The 20937-nt window shown below is 42.7% G+C and overlaps 1 protein-coding gene across 1 annotated transcript; it reads left to right on the top strand.

Annotated features, from left to right (window-relative positions):
* Positions 1-497: 497 nt before the first annotated feature.
* On the top strand, positions 498-15627 carry LOC132765205 (zinc finger protein RFP-like). Its single transcript, XM_067463319.1, has 8 exons — positions 498-1339; positions 6228-6323; positions 6599-6829; positions 7941-7963; positions 8781-8896; positions 10200-10253; positions 12098-12124; positions 13896-15627. Exons 1-8 carry the CDS (start codon positions 635-637, stop codon positions 14453-14455), a joined length of 1812 nt encoding a protein of 603 aa, XP_067319420.1. The 5' UTR covers positions 498-634; the 3' UTR covers positions 14456-15627.
* Positions 15628-20937: the final 5310 nt, after the last annotated feature.

The following is a 20937-nucleotide window of genomic DNA, read 5'->3' as shown; positions in this document are numbered from 1 at the left end:
CCCAGATTAGAAGTTAAGGATTTCCCCATTAGTTAATTACAGTTAAGAAGATAGTGCCTGTTCCCAGTGAACAAGATTGCAAGAGCCAATAAATAGACTGTTAAGAAAGCTTGAAAATACCTTTTTGTTTTCATCAATAAAGAGCTTTGTTGGATTTACTTTAAGCAATCTAAAGCCTTTGTTTGGGGGAATCCAAGGGCCTTTAATCTGAGGCAGCCCCGGCATCCTGTTGGGCACAGAGAATTTATGTCCTGTCTACAGTCTAACGCACAGGCCCAGCGTGCAACAGCACACAATATATCCCATATGCATGGGGGTATTGGGGTAATGATACAAAAGGTTTCCTAGGGTAGACCCTCTTTCACTCAGACTCAGCCCCAGCACCCCCCCCCCACCAAACTCAGCCCCCCCCCCCCCCAAAAACAAAATCCTGGCTACGGGCCTGGAGGGAAGGTTGGCTACAGGAATATAAAACCACAACAGAAACAATAAGCAACAGCCAGGAGAAAGGTGTTTTTAAGGTCGCCTCCTCAGTCTCCTTTCTCCTCTTAGCTGGCTTGGGAGGGGGAGAAGCAGCAGGACGTCCTCCTTCTCCTCCTGAGCTGGCAGGCAGATGTAGTCATAACCTCTGAGGATGCCTGAACTAGATGCAGGCGAAACGTCAGGAGAGAATGCTTCTGGAACATGGCCATACAGCCCGGAAAACTCACAACAATCCGCGCCTTGCTTGACCAAGGACCTCTTCTTCCACCCCCTGCGGATTCCTCCAGGCTTGGCTCTCCTCCCTCCCTCCCCCCAGCAGCTCCCAGTTCCTCCTTACTTTGCAGAAGCGAAAGTAACCCAGGCTTTGGTCTTCCTTTTGCGGCTTCCTCGCAGGGAGGGCGGGCAGCCAGCCATGGCTTGCGGGGCTCCTTTGCAGGGTCTCTGCGAGGAGACCACTTGCCCGGTTTGCCTGGAATACTATGCCAATCCGGTGACCACCCATTGCGGACACAGCTTCTGCCGGGGCTGCGTGGCCCCTCTCTGTGGGGGCCCACGGGGGGCCTTCAATTGCCCTCAGTGCAGGGCCTCGGTTTCCCCAAAGAGCCTCAGGCCCAACCGACACCTGGCCAACATTGTGGAGATCGCCAAGAGCTTGCAAACTGGAGGAGGAGGAGGAGGAGGAGGAGGAGGAGGAGTAGGAAGAGGAGAGACGTGGCCGGCTTGCCAGCGTCACCAGGAGCCCTTCAAGCTCTTCTGCAGGGATGATGAAGCCCCCATCTGCGTGGTCTGTGACAGATCCACGGAGCACAGGGGCCACGGTGTGGTCCCCATCGACGAAGTGGCCCAGGAGTACCAGGTATGCACCCTGGGCAGGAGGGCACCAAACAGCAAGGCTCTCAGCTAAGGCAGGGCTTCTGTGTGTGGGTGTGTCAGGAGCGACGTGAGAAACTGCAAGTCGCTTCTGGTGTGAGAGAATTGGCCGTGGGCAAGGATGTTGCTCAGGAGACGCTCAGATATTTTGACGTTTTTTACCATCCTTGTGGGAGGCTTCTCTCATGTCCCCGCATGGGGAGCTGGAGCTGACAGAGGGAGCTCATCCACGCTCTCCCCAGATTCGAAGCTTCGACCTGTCAGTCTTCAGTCCTGCCAGCACAAGGATTTAACCCATTGCGCCACCGGGGGCTCCTGAAATTTAGGAATAAGATAACAGGAATTTTGTTCCTGGGTTATAATATAATTTCCTAATTGACTCTATCTTAAAACATGGGAAAAAAAGTTTATTAAACTGCCAAAAAACTTTGCGGGAGGGACATCCTGCAACACATTTTGCAATAGTTTTTCAAATATCTCCTAGAGCAGGCATAGGCAAACTTCGTCCCTCTGGGTATTTTGGATTCCAGGAACAACGTTTGCCCAAGCCTGTCATACAGTCTCAACCAATTCAACACAATTTGTGACAGCCACAAAAACGAAGTTTCTGGAGTACAACTACTAGGAAGCGGAACAATGGCTTCAAACTACAAGAAAGGAGATTCCATCTGAACATTAGGAAGAACTTCCTGACTGGGAGAGCTGTTCAGCAGTGGAACTCTCTGCCCCAGAGTGTGGTAGAGGCTTCTTCTTTGGAAGTTTTTAAACAGAGGCTGGATGGCCATCTGTCAGGGACGCTTTGAATGCAATTTTCCTGCTTCTTGGCAGGGGGTTGGGCTGGATAGCCCATGAGGTCTCTTCCAACTCTATGGTTCTATTATTCTACTTTCAAAGTAAGTACTGCAGGAATACCTCAGCAAGCGAGAGCCCAAAAGTGGCAGGCTAAAACCTGGAAACTCAAGACATGGCTGATACTGGATGAGAGACTTCCCCCTGGGCACACAGAAGACTGGGCAACTGAACAGACTGTATTCTGGCACCTCAAGATGCAGAGCCAACCTTAAGACTGCTTCAAATATGTTCCTCTTTCCTTGCTTGCAGTTTTTGCATTTCATAGAATCATAGAGTTGGAAGAGACTTTGAATACTAGCGGGTGTTTGGGAGAAATTGACCCACAATATTGGGAGTTGTAGTTCTCCCACATCCAGAGAGCACTGTGAACCCAACCAGTGATGGCTCTGGACCACACTCGGCACAGATACTTAACATGGCCAACTCTGAATTCTGCCAGAGTTTACGGGGAATTGACCCACAATATTGGAAGTTGTGGTTTACCCACATTGTTATACTTTTTCTAATGAATGCATTCATAACATTGAAAACCAAACTATGACTACTTCTAAAGTTTTTCCTTAAAGAGTCCACAACCTGGGCATCGCCAGGTACCTTAGGTAATGGGTATATAAAATAGGAGCCCCTGGTGGCGCAGTGGGTTAAACCACTGAGCTGCTAAACTTGTTGACTGAAAGGTCGCAGGTTTGAATCCAGGAAGTGGCGTGAGCTTCTGCTGTCAGCACCAGCTTCTGCCAACCTAGCAGTTCGAAAACATGCAGATGTGAGTAGATTAATAGGTACCGCTCTGACAGGAAGGTAATGGCACTCCGTGCAGTCATGCTGGCCACATGATCTTCGAGGTGTCTACTGACAACGCTGGCTCTTAGAAATGGAGATGAGCACCAAACCCCAGAGTCGGACACGATTGGACTGACTGTCAGGGGAAACTTTACCTTTTACAGCAACCAAACATTTACTGATTATCAAAGACAGCATTAGCAAGGTTTGCTAAACAGGCTGATTTTCCCTGAAGCATTTTCTGTGGAGTATATCTATATAAATAAAAATGTAATGTTTGTTTGTGGGATTAACGGAACTCAAAAACTACTGGACGAAGTGACACCAAATTTGGGCACAAGACACCTAACAACCCAATGTATGTCCTTCACTCAAAAAAATTGATTTTGTCATTTGGGAGTTGTAGTTGCTGGGATTTATAGTTCACCTACAATTTAAAGAGAATTCTGAACTCCAGCAACGACGGAATTGAACCAAACTTGGCACACAGTTCTCCCATGACCAACAGAAAATACTGGAAGGGTTTGGTGGGCAGCGTCCTTTGGTTTTGGAGTTGTAGTTCACCTGCATCCAGAGATCACTGTGGACTCAAACAATTATGGATCTGGACCAAACTCTACACGAATACTCAATATGCCTAAAGGTGAACACTGGTGGAGTTTGGGGAAAATAGATCTTGACATTTGGGAGTTGTAGTTGCTGGGATTTGTAGTTCACCTACAATCACAAAGCATTCTGAAACCCACCAATGATTGAATTGGACCAGACCTCCCACATAGAACCCCCATGACCACCAGAGTGGTCCATCAATGCATGGCAGGGGACAGCTAGTAGGTACATAAAATAGGTGTAAATTCAAGCATTTACTAATCGTCATTTGCAAGGCTTGGTGAACAAGCTGATTCCCCATTTTGTGGAGTGCTGCTCCACAAAACTGCACGTTATTGCTAACAGATTTGTGTAAATGGGTGGCGTTTAGATATCTTTTTCATGATTCCAACATTGAGCTAAAGGGGATCAGGACCCACATCTTAAGAAGTTGTGATCTAAGGCAACAGCTCCCAGTCAGCTTTTTAAGTAAACTGCTTCAAGTAGAGTATTGAGCCCCAAACAGCCTTTGCAACTCATCTTCATGGAAAGTATGTTTCAAGCTTGAGACTGAGGTCCCATCTGCACTCACCATTTCATGCAAATTCAGACCGGTATTGAAGAAAATAGTTTCGCTGTGCCAAATTCATGAAACTAGTTTGAGATGGATATGGGGATTAATACAAAGTATAAAATACAGGTGTGAATTTTAAATGGCTTTTTTTCGCTCCCTTTTGTGGGAGCTTTTTATCAAGCTGGAATTCCAATCAGATCTACAGAGTTACAGTCTAAAGCTCAACTCCCTACACCACACAGATCTCTTTTAAGGACTATCTGTGAATACTATCTGTGCTTTGTTTGGCATGCAACAAAAAAATTGCCAGAGGTCATTTGAAGCCTCTAATTCTGCAGTAGATAGAACTACCTGGTACTTACTTACTTATGTGATCCCTTGTAGCTTGAGGTTGATGGCCCTCCATGTCTGGTGTCTTGACAGTGGGTTCATAGGTGGCTGTGGAGCCCTATTCTTGATCCACATGTTCTCCTGCAGTGAGAAGATCAGTTTCCAGACAGAAGGCAGTCCTGGTCAGGGTTGGCTTGACAAGCCTTTCTCCCTTTGGACCACTCTTACAACCACCATGTCAGACGACACAGAGAAGCCATTGAAATCCACAAGCATGTGGACAATTTCAACAGAAACGAGGAAACCATGAAGATGAACAAAATCTGGCTACCAGTATTAAAAAACACAAAAATTACAACAGCAAAACAACAGAGGGGAAACAAACAGGCACACAAAATCACTCTCAACAAGAGATTCCCCCCCAGGCGCTTCCAGGCCATCGAATGCAAATCAAGGTGATCAGCTGAAACATTACCCTGGTCATTCCACAGATAGATAAACCCATTTTTCCTACTTCCAACAGACCTCACTACCTCTGAGGATGCTTGCCATAGATGCAGGCGAAACGTCAGGAGAAAAATTGCCTCCAGAACATGGCCATATAGCCTGGATAAACCTACAACAACCCACTTTCTCCCTTTTGCCCTCCATTTGTGCCTCCGCAGCACTGCTAGTCATAGCTGACCTCCAGTTAGAGTGTGCCAGGGCTTCCCAGTTCTCGGTATCTATGCCACAGAACTACCTGATAAGTGTAATTGTGTATATGGCTTTAAGTCACCTGTGGAGTTATGGAAATCTCATGAATTCATAGGAGCTTTTTTGTTAGGGAATATTCAGAAATGGTTTCATCATTTTCCTTCCTTGTAAATATAGCTGACAACACCTGATATTCCTGGGCAGTCTCCCATGCAAGTTCTTGCCAGGGCTGACACTTCTTAGCTTCCAAGACCAGGTGGAATCTGATGTCTTTAGGGTGCTTATATTACAAGATAAAAGAATAATGATGATGATAATAATAATAATAATAATAATAATAATCTTTATTTATACCCTGCAACCATCTCCCCAGAGTGGACTTGGGGTGGCTAACATGAGGCCAAGCCCAAGAGTGACAATACAGCAAAGTAAAATACAACAAACAAATAATAACAACAAATAAATGCAAACTATAACAATTATACAATAAACACAACTTAAAGTGGTGGAAGAATAAAAACAGAGGGGGGGGGGGGGGGCAAATGCCCAGGCTAAAATTGATAAAACCCTGGATGAGACAAGTAAATGGAGTAGTGTGTGTCTAAGGGAAAATCTCAGAAGGGAAGAATAATGAGGTTGGCATTCACAAAGGGATGAGAGAAAGTGCATCAAGTGGACAGATCTATAAGTGTTCATTCATCAAAGGTACCAGGTTTTTAGGTCCTTGTAATTCGCACCAGTTAGCAGACTGGCTCCCAATCATTGGACCAATTGAAGTTTCCGGGCCGTCTTCAAGGGCAGCCCCATGAAGAGTGCATTGCAATAGTCCAATCTATAGGTAACTAAGTCATGGACCACCATGGCCAGATCAGACTTCACAAGGTAAGGTCGCTGCTGGTGCACGAGTTTTAATTGTGTGAAGGCCCTCCCAGCCACCGTCGACACCTGGGCATTGAGCGAATATTTGTCAGGTCAGAAGTTGTATTTCTAAGAAAATCACTGATGAGTATCAGTTGGAGTAAGCAAGGGCCTCTTATTTATTTATTTTTTTCAGGATAAAATCAAGGCCCATGTGAAGTTTCTGAAGGATGAGCGAAAAAATCTTGAAGACCAGACATTGGCAAGACAACAGAGAGTGCAAGGCTACTTGGTAGGTGGTTGCTATGAATGGATTATGTTTGGATTATGTGTCAAAAGTTAGAGTCACAGAATCACAGATTGATAGAGTTAGAAGAGACCAAATGCCTGGAGGGCCAAAGTTTGCCCATGCCTGGTCTAGGTGCACCCTGAAGTGTACTATTCTCATAATCAAACTTTATCATCAATCATACCATCAGCTGTGACTGTTGTAGGCTCTTCTCTACCTTCTCTTTTCTGAATCTCACATTCTTCCTCTGATCTTCTTTTAATGTCTACGTATTCCAGGATCAGTTAGAAACAGAAAGGGAGGCGGTTGCCTCTTTCTTTGAGGAAATGCAGACATTTCTGGAGGAGAAAAAGCACGTCTGCCTTGGTCAGCTGGGAGGGCTGGAGAAAGAAATAAAGAAAGGAGAGGAAGAAAACCTCACTGAAGTGGCAGCAGAGATTTCCCAACTCAATGAGAGGATTGCAGAGATGGAAAAGAAGTGCCAGCTGCCTGCAAGTGAATATCTCCAGGTGAGAATTAAACCAGAAATGTTTTTTTAGATTTCCTGAAATTTAGTATGTGTGCTTGGCCCTCCACATTTGTGGATTAAACTTTCTCAAATTTGATTCTTTGCCAGTTTTGATTAATATATTCTCTCTAGGAATCTCTAGGTCATCCAGAGTTTTGGAGTTCAGTGTCATCTCTATGCAGATGACACTCAACTCTACTACTCTTTTCCACCTAACTCTAAGGAAGCCCTTCGGATACTAAGGAAGCCCTTCAGAGTCCTCCAGCGTGACACTGTGGCCAAATTCCACCAGAAATTGTTTGCATTCTAGAAGTCATAGAAATTTTAAGAGAGAACAACTCTTTAGTAATTTCTAGGTCCACCAGTGTGATCTTTGGATAACGCCTGGCTGGAATTTATCATAGAGTTATTCTGGATAACCTTGATATTTGCAGGCAGGTGTTCTCTTAGATAATAAATAGCATTTTAATTCATTTCCCCACTTTTGTGGTGGTCCTGTGCCATGAAAAAGTGGAGGGCCTCCTGTATAATGGGGCTGTGGTTAGCACAGCGGGTTAAACCGCCAGGTACAGATAATCTTGTTGCCTGGAAAATGGACAGTTCAAGCCACAAGTCAGGGTGAGTTCCCATCATCACCCCTAGCTTCTTCTTACTTGGCAGTTCGAAAACAGCAATGCAAGTAGATAAATAGGTACCACTTTGGCGTGGAGGTAAAAGGTGTCCCTGAAGACATTCTGACAATTCAGTCAGGAAGGCATCCATGGACAACAGGCTCCTCAGCATGGAAAAATGGAAGAATAGCATCTCCCCATGGCCCAGTCAAGGACAGCCTCCAGACGCCAGAAATGAAAAAGAGGGAAACCTTGCATCTGTCTATGTACTGTCTGTCATTGTTGTTAATTGTATAATGGCACTGAATGTTTGCCATATATGTATTCTGTAATCCGCTCTAAGACCCCTTGGGGAGATAGAGCGGAATATAAAGATTATTATTATTATTATTATTATTATTATAGTATATTGAAAATTTCTTTTCAATAAACAAAGAAAATGCTGGTTGATGAAGAAAATAACTATTCAGTCTATGAGACTAATTTCTCCCTTTCTTTCAGGACATCAGAAATACCTTAAGCAGGTACGTCCCTTGTTTCCAATTTCCCCTGATTTTTCTATTATTTTGGTGTAGGATGTCCTGCAAAAACAAAGTTTTGGCAGTTTAATACACCTTTTCAATGTTTTAACAGTAGAACAAAATAAGAAATGACATTTATAACCTAGGAACAAAAATCATGTTACATAGTGTTATCTGGTGCTGCCCGATTTTAATAATAATAATAATAATACACTTTATTTATATCCTGCTCTATCTTCCTAAAGGGATTGAGAGCTGATTACAGTGTGTGTGTGTAAGTATGATTCAAACATTGATTGCCTTTTATGCAGTGAACAATGGCATACAATGTACAATGCTCAACTCTGGCCATGGGGAGGTGCTCTTGTTCCATTTTTCCATGCTGAGGAGCCTGCTGTCCGTAGACCCTCCTGGTTGTGATTGCTAGCATGGTTGCATGGGTACTTTTTACCTTCCCGCTGAGGCAGTACCTATTGATATACTCCATATTACATTTTTTTTGAACTGCTAGATTGGCAGAAGCTAAGCTAACAGCTGGAGCTCACCCTGACTCATGGCTTCAAACTGCCAATCTTCCAGTCAGCAATTTTTCTGTAGCTAGCAGTTTAACTCGCTTTGCTACCACGGCCCCTAGTATCCACCTTTTAAAAATACTTAAATATGAAATACATAAACATATACAAAGCTAATAATCTTGTTGACATCTAACAACACTAGATGAATCCTTATTAACTGCTTAGCCTGCTGTTGAATGATGTAGGTATCTGGACTTCAACTACATTTTATTGTATATCCAAAATTTGAATACATTCACTTCTAGGTACAAAAAGAATTTACCTGCGTACGGGCTGGATCTTTCTCCCCAATTTGAAGAGAGTGTCAGAAGTTATTTCAAGCAGATCTCTGACCTAAGAGAGGCTATGAAGGATTCTCAAGGTAACTGGGGCAACGTAAGGAGAGGCTTGGCTACAGATCTAGAGGTGGGTTGCAGTTGTTATGGCCCTTGAAAATGCTGGGTGTGTCTACACTAGGCATGGGCAAACTTTGGCCCTCCAGGTGTTTTGGACTTCAACTCCCACAATTCCTAACAGCCTCAGGCCCCTTCCTTTTCCCCCTCAGCCACTTAAGTGGCGGGGGGGGCGGGGGGGCGGGGAGGAAGGGGCCTGAGTATGTTAGGAATTGTAGAAGTCCAAAACACCTGGAGGGCCAAAGTTTGCCCATGCCTGGTCTACACAGTAGAATGAATAAGTTTGACTCTGGTTTAACTGTCATGACTCAAAGTCCTCAGCCTTTTGTGTGACCATCATTCTGTCTCATTTCTACACATCCATGAGAGGCAATGGGAGGGGGAACCTTTACCTCTCCTACTGCTTTAAACACAGCGGGAGGGGGGATAATTTACATGTTACCTATGATGCCCTATCTATGGGAATGGTCTCTGCAATTTTGTTTATGGGTGTCCAATATGTGTGTTCTAGATTTATTTTTCATTTTTCCAGAGCAATTCTGTGGCATATTTGGGCCCGAAGTCTTTGAGTTTAATATACTTGGCTATTATCCATGGTTTTGTATATCCATGCACAGTCCAGGAACACATCCTATACAGATACAGGAAATGAATTGTACTGCTCCAAAAGCTGTTTATCTTAGAGTAGGACAGAGTTTACATTGCAAATTACGCGCCCATTGTTCAACAAATACAGTGTAGTTTGCTAAACTGTGGAAGTTGGTGTTTGGGTTGTTGTAGGTTTTTTCGGGCTATATGGCCATGGTCTAGAGGCATTCTCTCCTGAATGCATCCATAGATGCAGACGAAATGTCAGGAGAGAATGCCTCTAGACCATGGCCATATAGCCCGAAAAAACCTACAACAACCCAGTGATTCCGGTCATGAAAGCCTTCGAAAATACAAGTTGGTGTTTGTTTGTTTCTTTTAATTTATTCATTTTCCCTCTTGCCTTTATCTGAGTGTGGGACCCAATGTGGCTGAAAGTCAGCCTAAATGAGCACCCACATATATGGATTAGCATATGCAGATTGGATGCAAATATGTATTGGAAGATCATCAGTTGCAAATCTTTTCAGCATCTCGATAGGCTAAATGTAAACAAGCAGGCATGCTTGCAAGCAGCAAGGCCTTAATTGAAATGTAGATCTGAAAACAATTTGCATATGACAATCTCAAGCATTTTGTGTATGAGCCAGGTTGATTTTATCATCTTTTCTTCCATCTAAACAGAATCTCTGGAGCAAGCTCTGAAAACAGCCAGTTGGGAACACAGTCTCTTAATGGGTAATTATGAATGTCTGAAAGAAAATGGATTTTTAATGGGAAAAAATTAAATAATAACAACAACAACATAACAACAACATAACAACAACAACAACAACAACAACAACAACACTTTGTTTATATTCCACCCTTCTCCCTGAGGGGAGTCAGAGCAGATTACAACATATAAACAGACACAGGCAATCATTCAATGCCTTGTTACAATGAAATACAATGAGACACAAATACACAAAGGCAAAGGCTTCTCCTTTCATTTCTAGCTATGGAGGTTGTGCTTGTCTCTAGCTCTGGGGAAGGGCTCTTCTCCATTTCCAAGCCTATGAGCCTGTGTTGTGTGTAGACAACTCCTGGTTGTGTGGCCGGCATGACTGCTTGGAGTGTCTTCTTGCCTTTTCCTGTTTTAGCGGTACCTATTGCTGTATTCACATTTGCATGTTTTTGAACTGCTAGGTTGACAGGAGCTAGGGCTAACAGCAGGAGCTCACCCCATCCCATGAATTCAGGTCAGCAGTTCAGCAGTGCAAGGGTTTAACCCATTACGCCACCATGTCCTAATTGAATTAGAGTCTGAAGTTGCATCTGCACTGTAAAATCATCATCATCATCATCATCATCATCACTTTATTTCTTAATTAGTCGCTCTCCACCAAGGTGCTCCGAGCGACTTACAATTTAAAACAGTTTATACACAATGTAACACATTCAATATAAAAACATTCAACATAAAAACATTCAACATAAAACATTCAACATAAAAACATTCAGCAGTGACTATGGCAAAATTTGATCCAGTTACTTAAATGCACAACCAAACAGCCAAGTCTTAAAATGACTCCAGTTCGACACCACCTTAACTTGAATTGTTCAATAATATGGAATTTTGGGGACTGTAGTTTTATAAAATCTTTGGCCTTCTCTGCCAAAGAGTACTGGTGCTTCAGCAAACTCCAACTCCCATAATCCTATAGCATTGGGCCATGGAAGTTAAAGTGTTTGCTCAACTGCATTCATTCCACCATATGACTCTGGAGATGAGTGTTCCATTTTCCACTCAGCCATGAGATTCAAACTGGGCAGGCCACTGACTTTGGGCCCAAAAATAGTATGATATGGTCGCCACAAGTCAGAAATGTTGTAATAGCAATAACAACAGCATTAATAATATTTCTCCACAAACTGGAAAAGGATCGCTGAGCACTTTTTTTTTCATACACTCAAGATGACTGAAAGTTCAAAACTGTCCAAACTAGCAGAGGCTCCCAAATGTTACACCTCCTCTGAAATTGCAATCCCACAAAAGTAGAATGGATTTTTCAGTCTCCTTCTACTTCAAAAATAAAAAAAAAGGGGGGGGGGAGGTGAGAAATAATCACAGTGGGGAAAAATGGAGGGTTCGAAAGGACCCCACACACAAGAGTCTATGTACAATGAATCCAGTTATGCCAAGATTGTCTTAAAGTTTTTTCTTCATCAGCATCTTCATTTTTATATCTTGCCCTTTCTCCCAAAGCTGAACTCAAGGAGGTTCATGAAGAAAGTATAGTATAGAACTCCAATCTGGCACATCTCCCCTTGGTTTTAGTTTTTCACCCCTGCTCCAGAGCAAAGATAATCTCCAAGGACTCAATGGGGGGTGGGGAGGGGAGAGGTAGATTTGAAGGGAAATGGTATTTCACTGAGATAGGATCAACATATGATGAATCAAGACTAATCTCTTGAAAAGAAGTCTCTGTTAACCCCCAGAGACCATGTATCGGAATAATGAATCAGGGAGAAGATTGGCTTTTTTGCTTCTTTTTTTCCTTAGGGTTTAATTTTTTGCTTTCTTCCCTCCCTATCAACAGATTCTCTGAAGCAAGGCATAAATCAAGGTAATGGGATGAAAGGAGCACATAGATGTAGAAAACTGCTTCAAAAAATACAAAGCACAATCACAGTGTTGGAAGAGTATTTAATGCTTGCATACATGATATTTTAATGTTAATGGATATCTTTGTGTTGAATTCTGCATGGCTTTGTTCCAACCTTTGTTCCCTTCCCTTCCTTCCTTTCTTTTTTCAAGGAGAGGATTGGAGATTTACGAACACATATCTAACTGGGTCTCAAGTGTTTTCTTCAGCCAGTAGTTTCATTCTAAACTTCACTTGTGTTTGCTTGGAAAAGGGATTAAAATCATAAGAGTCGGAAGGGAGGAAGACGCAATCCAAGTATTCCCTAAAGATGACCATCCAGCCTCTGCTTAAAAACCTCCGTAGAAAGAGATATCACCACACTCCCAGGCATCGTATTTCACTGTTGAGTAATTCTTACCATCTTCATGTTCTAGACCAGTGGTTCCCAACCTGTGGTCCATGGACCACCAGTGTTCTGCAAAAACAAAAATATGGTCTACAGCCACACCATTACTATAGCATGGTCTTGAACCTCGTAGCAACAAAAGCAACTGGTCTTGCAAAACCCTCTTATAGTGCCAAGGCAACGGGGTTGTTGGGAAGGGAAAGGCTGACTGCTCACAAAAGATTACTACTACCACATCAGCTCTAGATTATTAAATATGGTTTTCTGTGGGTGATCAGATGGTGACTACTGGATGACATATGTCCTGTATCAGAAACTAGAGCTGATGTGGTTTATCCAATGCAATTTTCTGAATCAGCATCCCAAATAACCAAACCGAATCTAAAGTTGACCAAAACCTTTTGGTACTAATGTTGGTGAGTGGTGTCTGGTCAAAGTGGTCCCTGGTCAAAAAATGGTTGAGACTGTTCTAGACTAGGGAGCTGCAGAAAACAAGCTGGTTCCATCTTCGATATAGTATCAATTCCTATAGTTTGAATTAGGAGTAAAACCAGATGAAAATGAGCTCAGTTAAAGTGTAAACAGAGGTCACCTTTTAATTTTGAGCAGAGAAGAAAAGAAGTGAAAAAATTCACCATCTTCTATGCTCAATTTCTGTATATTCTGTTCTCTCAAAACCCATTTCTCTTTGAACTAGATTTACTTCTGATATTAGGACCAGATAGGGATCGAAATATCCTTGAAGTACCAGCTCTCATCCAATGTTGTAAGCTAGGCAGGGTCATCTCTGGTTAGCAGTTGGATAGGAGACCAACAAATCCCAGGCTATATTTCAGGGCTGTAGACTGTACTTTAGAGGATGGAACCAGCAAAATATTCCTTGCTTAAGAAAACTCAATGAAATTCATGAAGTCAGAATAAGTCAAAAGATAACTTGTAGGGATACAAACTCTGGTATTTTTCTTCTTATGCTTATTTACACCCCACTTTTTTCTCTCCACAAAGAGACTAAAAAAATACTTAGATATACCAGGTTAAAATATTAGATGTTAACTATAGAATGGCACTGGAGGACCTATAAATGCCTAGAGAAGTATTCTCTCTAGTTCCTCCAGTGCAAATGTGGAAGGCAGACTGTACGTCCAGGATCCAGATAAATAAATCTATAAATAAGGAGGTTTGGAAAATGACTGTTCATCAGTAGAGTCTTCATTTAGTCATCCAATGTGGGTAGATTCAGATGAGGTCTGGATGAAGATGGGTTCTGGAAGTGACTCCTCAGGAGCTGACACAGCTTTTCTGAAAATCCACCACTTTTATTTTCCTTCTTTCCCTCTGCTACAGTAAGCGTGACTCTGGATCCGATCACAGCACATCCTCGACTCTTTGTGTCAGAGAATCTGAAGGCTTTGAGATGGGACAGGATACCCCAAGACTTGCCTTACCATCCGGAGAGGTTCAAGAAACAGCCCTGTGTTTTGGGTCAGGAGAAATTCACCTCAGGAAGGCATTGTTGGGAGGTGGAGATTCTGGAGGGGGAAGCGGTGGGAAAAGATCTGGGGGGAGAAGCAGCGTGGGCAGTCGGGATTGCAAGAGATTCCATCAAGCGGAAGGAATACTTCAATCTTCATCCTGATGAAGGGATCTGGGCTGTGGGGAAGGCATGTGAGGACATATCTGTGCCTTGCCAAGTCTCAGCTTTTACTGCTGACTCAATGACTTTGGTCTTGAAGAATGAACCTAAGAAGATTCGTGTGAGCCTGGATTGTGAAGCAGGTCAAGTAGATTTTCATGATGCTGATACCGATGACCTTATCTTCTTTTTTAGCTCAGCATCATTCTTTGGGCATCAGATACGACCCTTTTTCTACACAAGAGGGTGGGAGTTCAATTTGAAGTGCTGATTCAAGAGAAGAACCATCTTTTTTCATTAGTCCCCACAATATTGGTAGTTTGTGCCCATTAAAGGTGTGTCTTCACTGTAGAATGAAACAGTTTGACTACACTTGAATGGCCATGGAAGTCCTGATAGGTAGTTTAAGAAATGAGGAGGACAAGAGCATCATAAAAATTGAAACACACGGGATATAGTAAAGTCAAAGATTTATATAATAAAATAAGGAATTAATGGAATTGAAACAATTGGAAACATTAGGGGGTGGGATAAATTGGTTAACACCAAGAGGAATTTGGGAACAAATTAAAAAGGAAGAAAGTAGTAAGGGAGAAAATATAATAGACAAGATATTAGAAGAGAGATTTGGAGGCTAAAGGGACTTAATAAAATATATGGAAGAGTGAGATAAGATAAGGAATCTTTGTATAGTGTAAAGGAAAACAAGTAAGAAAAGGAATGGGACCTAGGAAAAAAATAGAAAAGATAATCATTCGTTTAAATAAAATAAAAATAGAAAAAATACAAGGAATTAGAACTGAAAATAATAATGAAATGGTATAGAACACCAATTCAGCTGGCACATATGATTCAGGGATTAAATACCAAATTTTGGCATTGCAGGAGTTGGGAAATATGGTATTTATTCACATCTATGGTGGGAGTGTGAAGAGATACAAAAATTCTGGAATCAAATTCTAAACCAGGTAGAATTACATACTAAAATAAAATTTGAAATAAATATGCACATTTTGTTAAAGGGGATATTTGGTGATAGAGGAATTAAGTACAGGGTGACAAAGACTGAGATATAACTTTTATCCTAGAGCTGTGGCTATGTTGACCTCCATGGTTTCACATCCTGTGTCATTGGGGGGCTGTGTGGTGGTGGCTGGGGTGTTGAGGGATGGGTGTGTTGTTTTATGATGTGTGCTGGGGAAGGCATTTAATCTCGTTGTCTTTGTTGGTGTAGTCTTCAGAGACTAATGTTATATTCCACATTTATTTTCTGTCATTTGAAAATACAATGCAAGCGATTTGGTGTGCAAATGGGCATCCAGTTCTAGCTTTTGATTGAAAATGGGCACATGTCATTTGATCAGTGAAACGATATGATTCTCCTGTATAAATGCATTTTACAAGTGACTGCAAATCAGAAATAAAAATATATACCCATTGTAATTGGATATCATGTTTGTATTGTTTTAGATATTTTCCAATGATGGATAGGATAATTCAAAATGCTAGGATATTCATATGTGTGAATGTATTTGCAGTTGTGTCTTGATTATTTCCTTTCTAAATACAAAATTACTGTAAGCACAACTTGAATTCTAGGATTGTATAGTCATAGAATCATAGAATCAAAGAGTTGGAAGCAACCTCATGGGCCATCCAGTCCAACCCCCTGCCAAGAAGCAGGAATATTGCATTCAAATCACCCCTGACAGATGGCCATCCAGCCCCTGTTTAAAAGCTTCCAAAGAAGGAGCCTCCAGCACACTCCGGGGCAGAGAGTTCCACTGCTGAACGGCTTTCACAGTCATGAAGTTTTTCCTCATGTTCAGATGGAATCTCCTCTCTTGTAGTTTGAAGCCATTGTTCCGCGTCCTAGTCTCCAAGGAAGCAGAAAACAAGCTTGCTCCCTTCCCCCTGTGGCTTCCTCACACATATTTATACATGGCTATCCCCTCTTAGCCTTCTCTTCTTCAGGCTAAACATGCCCAGCTCCTTAAGCCGCTCCTCATAGGGCTTGTTCTCCAGACCCTTGATCATTTTAATCGCCCTCCTCTGGACACATTCCAGCGTGTCAATATCTCTCTTGAATTGTGGTGCCCAGAATTGGACACAATATTCCGGGTGTGGTCTAACCAGAGCAGAATAGAGGGGTAGCATTACTTCCCTAGATCTAAACACTATGCTCCTATTAATGCAGGCCAAAATCCCATTGGCTTTTTTTGCCGCCACATCACATTGTTGGCTCATGTTTAACTTGTTGTCCACGAGGACCCCAAGATCCTTTTCACACGCACTGCAGAAGTCAAGAAGCTTCTGCATATGAATGTTTTGAATGTTAGAATGGATGTCCAGTTACGTTTTCTTTAAAATACCGGTACTTTTTCCTCATGCAAAAATACTGTTTCTAAAAGCTCCTGCCAACCTTTTTGTATAAACTTTGTGCATTTTGGTTGGCTTAATGAATATATGATCACATTATTGTTTCTGAGATCTAATGTGATGTAATAATTTGAGTGCTGAACTATGAATCTGAAGAACAGGGTTTGAATTCCTACTCGGCCCAACCATTCTCTCTTGTTTGGCCATGAAAACTCCCTAGGTGACATTGGACAAGTCACACTCCCTCAGCTTCAAAAGGAAGGCAAAGCCAAATCCCTTTTGAACACATCTGGCCAAGAAAACCCTGTGATAGGTTTGCCTCAGGGGTCTCCATAAAACAAACAACCTGAAGGCAACTAGGCAGGATAGACTTAAAGAATTGGGTCTGCCCATGACTTTGATTGAATCTATCCATCTGGAATGAGCCCTTCCTCTTTTTCTATTTACCACCTTTACTTTACAGAACATTATGGTCTCTTCTAGTTATGTCTTCTTCTATGTCCATGGATTTTCGTATCCATGGAGAGGTCCTGGAATCAAACCCCTGTGGATCCTAAGGACCAGTGTGGTTTGAATGTTGGGCTCTAGAAGAACAGGGTTTAAATCAATGCCTGACCACAGAATCCTACTGGGAGACTTTGGGCATGTTATACTCAGTCCCTGTATGGGGGCCCTTCCACACAGCCCTATATCCCAGAATATCAAGGCAGAAAACCCCACATTATCTGAGTGTGGAGTCAGATAACCCAGTTCAAAGCAGATATTGCGGGATTTTCTGCCTTGATATTCTGGCATATAGGGCTGGCATATAATTCACAAACTGAACTTTGAAAAAGGAGACAGAGGGCCTGATTCTGACAGCCCAAGAACAAGCCATTAGAACAAATGCCATCAAAGCCAGAATTGAAAAGTTGATGACAGATCCCAAGTGTAGACTCTGCAAGGAAGAAGATGAAACAATAGATCACATCCTCAGCTGCTGCAAGAAGATCACACAGGCAGACTACAAGCAGAGGCATAACACTTGCTCAGATGATCAGCCATGGCTTGAGGTTCTGAGTTTTAGCCTGCCACTTTTGGACTCTCACTTGCTGAGGTGTTCCTGTGAGTATCTCTGTCGATCTTAGGGAGCTATTTGTTGATTTACAGTGTTGGCGTGCTGGCTGATATCCGAACAGAAGGTGGACCGGAGATGTCACTGCCTTGGTACTTTCATTATTGGCTGCTACTTCCCGCAGATGTCAGATGGTGCAATACTGGCTAATGTGTAATTTCTCCAGCAGTGTAGGGCAAAGACATCCTGTGATAATGCGGCATGTCTCATAAGAGCCATATCCACTGTTTTAATGTGGTGAGATGTGTTCCACAATGGCCATGCGTACTCAGCAGCAGAGGAGCAAAAAACAAGGGCACGTGTCTTCACTGTATCTGGTTGTGATCCCCAGGTTGGGCCAGTCAGCTTTTGTATGATATGGTTTTTAGCCACTTTTTTTTTTGTCCTGTCAGGAGCGACCTGAGAAACTGCAAGCCGCTTCTGATGTGAGAGAATTGGCCGTTGCCCAGGGGATGTCCGGATGTTTTTTTTGATGTTTTTACCATCCCTGTGGGAGGCTTCTCTCATGTCCCACATGAGGAGCTGGAGCTGATAGAGGGAGCTCATCTGTGCTCTCCCCGGACTTGAACCTGCGACCTGTCCGTCTTTAGTCCTGCTGGCACAGGGGCTTAACCCACTGCACCACCAGGGCCTCCTCTAGCACTATGGTACACTGACACTCCCTACAGAAAACCAATGAGTAAATCTTGCAAAACAAAAGAAAACAAAGCCTGCCACATAGTATTGAGTATCTTCACATTGTTTGATTGCTCAACAAGTAGTCCTTGGGTGAAAACAGAGCCCCTTAGCGTAGATAAACTGGCTCACAATTGTATGGTGATTAAAGCCTTTGTGCAATCAAGAATGAAAGAGGGATTGACTGCCAGATGAACTCTGTTTAGGATCTGTATATAGAAATGCAAAAAACTGCAGCAAAGAAAGGAACATATTTCAAGCAATCAGGATTCTCAGTAGCAACCCCCTTCTTTCAAGGATGTAATCAGTAAGCATGAGAGAAACTGCAGACTGGAGCCCTGGCAAATTGAGTTTGTTAAATGCAGATCTTACCTTTGCTCTGCACCATCTATGACAGTAGTTCTCAACCTTCCTAATGCCATGACCCCTTATTACAGATCCTCTTGTTGTCATGACCCCCAGCCGTAACACTATATGCGTTGCTACTTCATAAGTGTAATTTGGCTCCTGTTTTGAATCATAAACTGATTTGCAGGATGTATTTTCATTCACTGGACCAAATTGGGCACAAATACCCAATACGTCCATCTTTCAATACTGGTGGGGTTGGTGAGGATTGATTTTGTCATTTGGGAGTTGTAGTTGCTGGGATTTATAGTTCAATATTATTGAGTGTAATTCTATCCCACTTTCCCAAACAAACTGTGACTCAAAGCACTTCATAACTTGACAAAAACAAAAATTTTAACATGCAGAAATAAATGTGAAATGAATCCCCTGGTGGAGCAGCGGGTTAAACTGCTGAGCTGCTGAACTTGCTGATCGAAAAGTTGGCGGTTTGAATCCAGAAAATGAGGTGAGCCCCAGCTGCTGCCAACTAAGCAGTTTGAAAACATGCAAATGTGATTAGATCAATAGGTACCACTCCTGCAGGAAGGTAACGGTGCTCCATGCAGTCATGCTGGCCACATGATCTTGGAGATGTCTATGGACGATGCCAGCTCTTCGTCTTGGAAGTGGAGATGAGCACCACCCACCAGAGTTGGACACAACTAGACTTTATGTCAAGGGGAAACCTTTACCTTCACCTTTAATCCACCTTATTACAATATTAAAGGAAATCAGAACAAGGAAATAAAATATAGTAAAAATATAATAATAATAATAATAATAATAATCATCATCATCATCATCATCATCCTTATTTATACCCCACCACCATCTCCCCAAAGGGGACGCGGGGTGGCCAATATGAGGCTAACATGAAAAGAATCTCTTAAATACAAGTCAAACAATATAAGCTTCTGAACAGAGGCTGTATGGCCATCTGTTGGGAGTGCTTTGATTGTGTGTTCTTGCATGGCAGAATGGGGTTGGACTTGGAAGACCCTTGTGGTCACTTCTGATATAAGAATCTTTTTAAAAACTGATTTTGTCAGATGTCTGACTTTAAAAAGCATTAGCATGCTGGTGAGAGGAAACCTACATAAGAAGCCGAAGTTCCAAACAATGCTGCAACTTTCTTGGGAATTTGGGGTGCGTCTACACCAGGTACAGGCAAACTTGGGCCCTCCAGGCGTTTTGGACTTCAGCTCCCACAATTACTAATAGTCTCATGCCCTTTCCTCCCCCCCCTCCCCCCGCAGCTTAAGGAAGTGGCCTGGAGTTAGGAATTGTGGGAGTTGAAGTCCAAAACACCTGGAGGGCCGAAGTTTGCTCATGCCTGGTATACACTGTTGAATGAATGCATTATGACACTGCTTTTACTGCCATGGCTCAAGGCTATGGAATAGAATAATAGAATCCTAGAGTTGGAAGAGATCTCATGGGCCATCCAGTCCAACCCCCTGCCAAGAAGCAGGAAAATTGCATTCAAAGCACCCCTGACAGATGGCCATCCAGCCTCTGTTTAAAAACTTCCAAAGGAGCCTCCACCACACTCCGAGGCAGTGAGTTCCACTGCTGATACTAAGTGCTATAGTTTTCCAGTCTTTTCTTTGGAATATTAAGTGCTATAATTTTCCAAAGTCTTTTCTCTGCCAAAAAGTGAAGGTGCCTCAACAAACTACAGCTCCCAGGATTCTGTAGCCTTGAGCCATGGCAATCAAAGTGATGTCAAACTGCATTCATTCCACATTGTAGTTCCACCCAATGGCTTACTGCCAGGAAGCCTGGGATTGATGCACTCCTTGGCAAAGAAGGCTAATGACCTTGGAAAACTACATCCCCAGGATTCCATAGCATTGAGCCAAGGCATTTAAAGTGGTGGCAAACTGCATCCATTCCACAGTGTAAATGCACAATTAGAGAGAGGATTGTCCCACTTCTGTTTCTGATTGGCTGGGTAATCCGACCAATCAGAGAGGAGAAACTCTTCCAACTTTCTTTGAGGCAGAAAAGTGAATTTCTTTTCCTTTGGGATTGAGCTGCAGCAACAACAACTGGAAGCATCGCACAAAGATAAAGGTTAGTTTCATAAGTCTTTGGGACTGTTGTCTTGCAATTAATGTTCCATGTTGTGAGTAGGAAGGATAAAAGTGAGGAAAAAGTCTCTTTGGGTGCGCCCACATTGTGGAATTAATGCA

This window comes from Anolis sagrei, chromosome 2 (assembly GCF_037176765.1).
Source record: "Anolis sagrei isolate rAnoSag1 chromosome 2, rAnoSag1.mat, whole genome shotgun sequence".
NCBI lineage: Eukaryota > Metazoa > Chordata > Lepidosauria > Squamata > Dactyloidae > Anolis > Anolis sagrei.
Note: the sequence above shows the minus strand (reverse complement) of the source record. Positions and strands in the feature narration are given on the sequence as shown.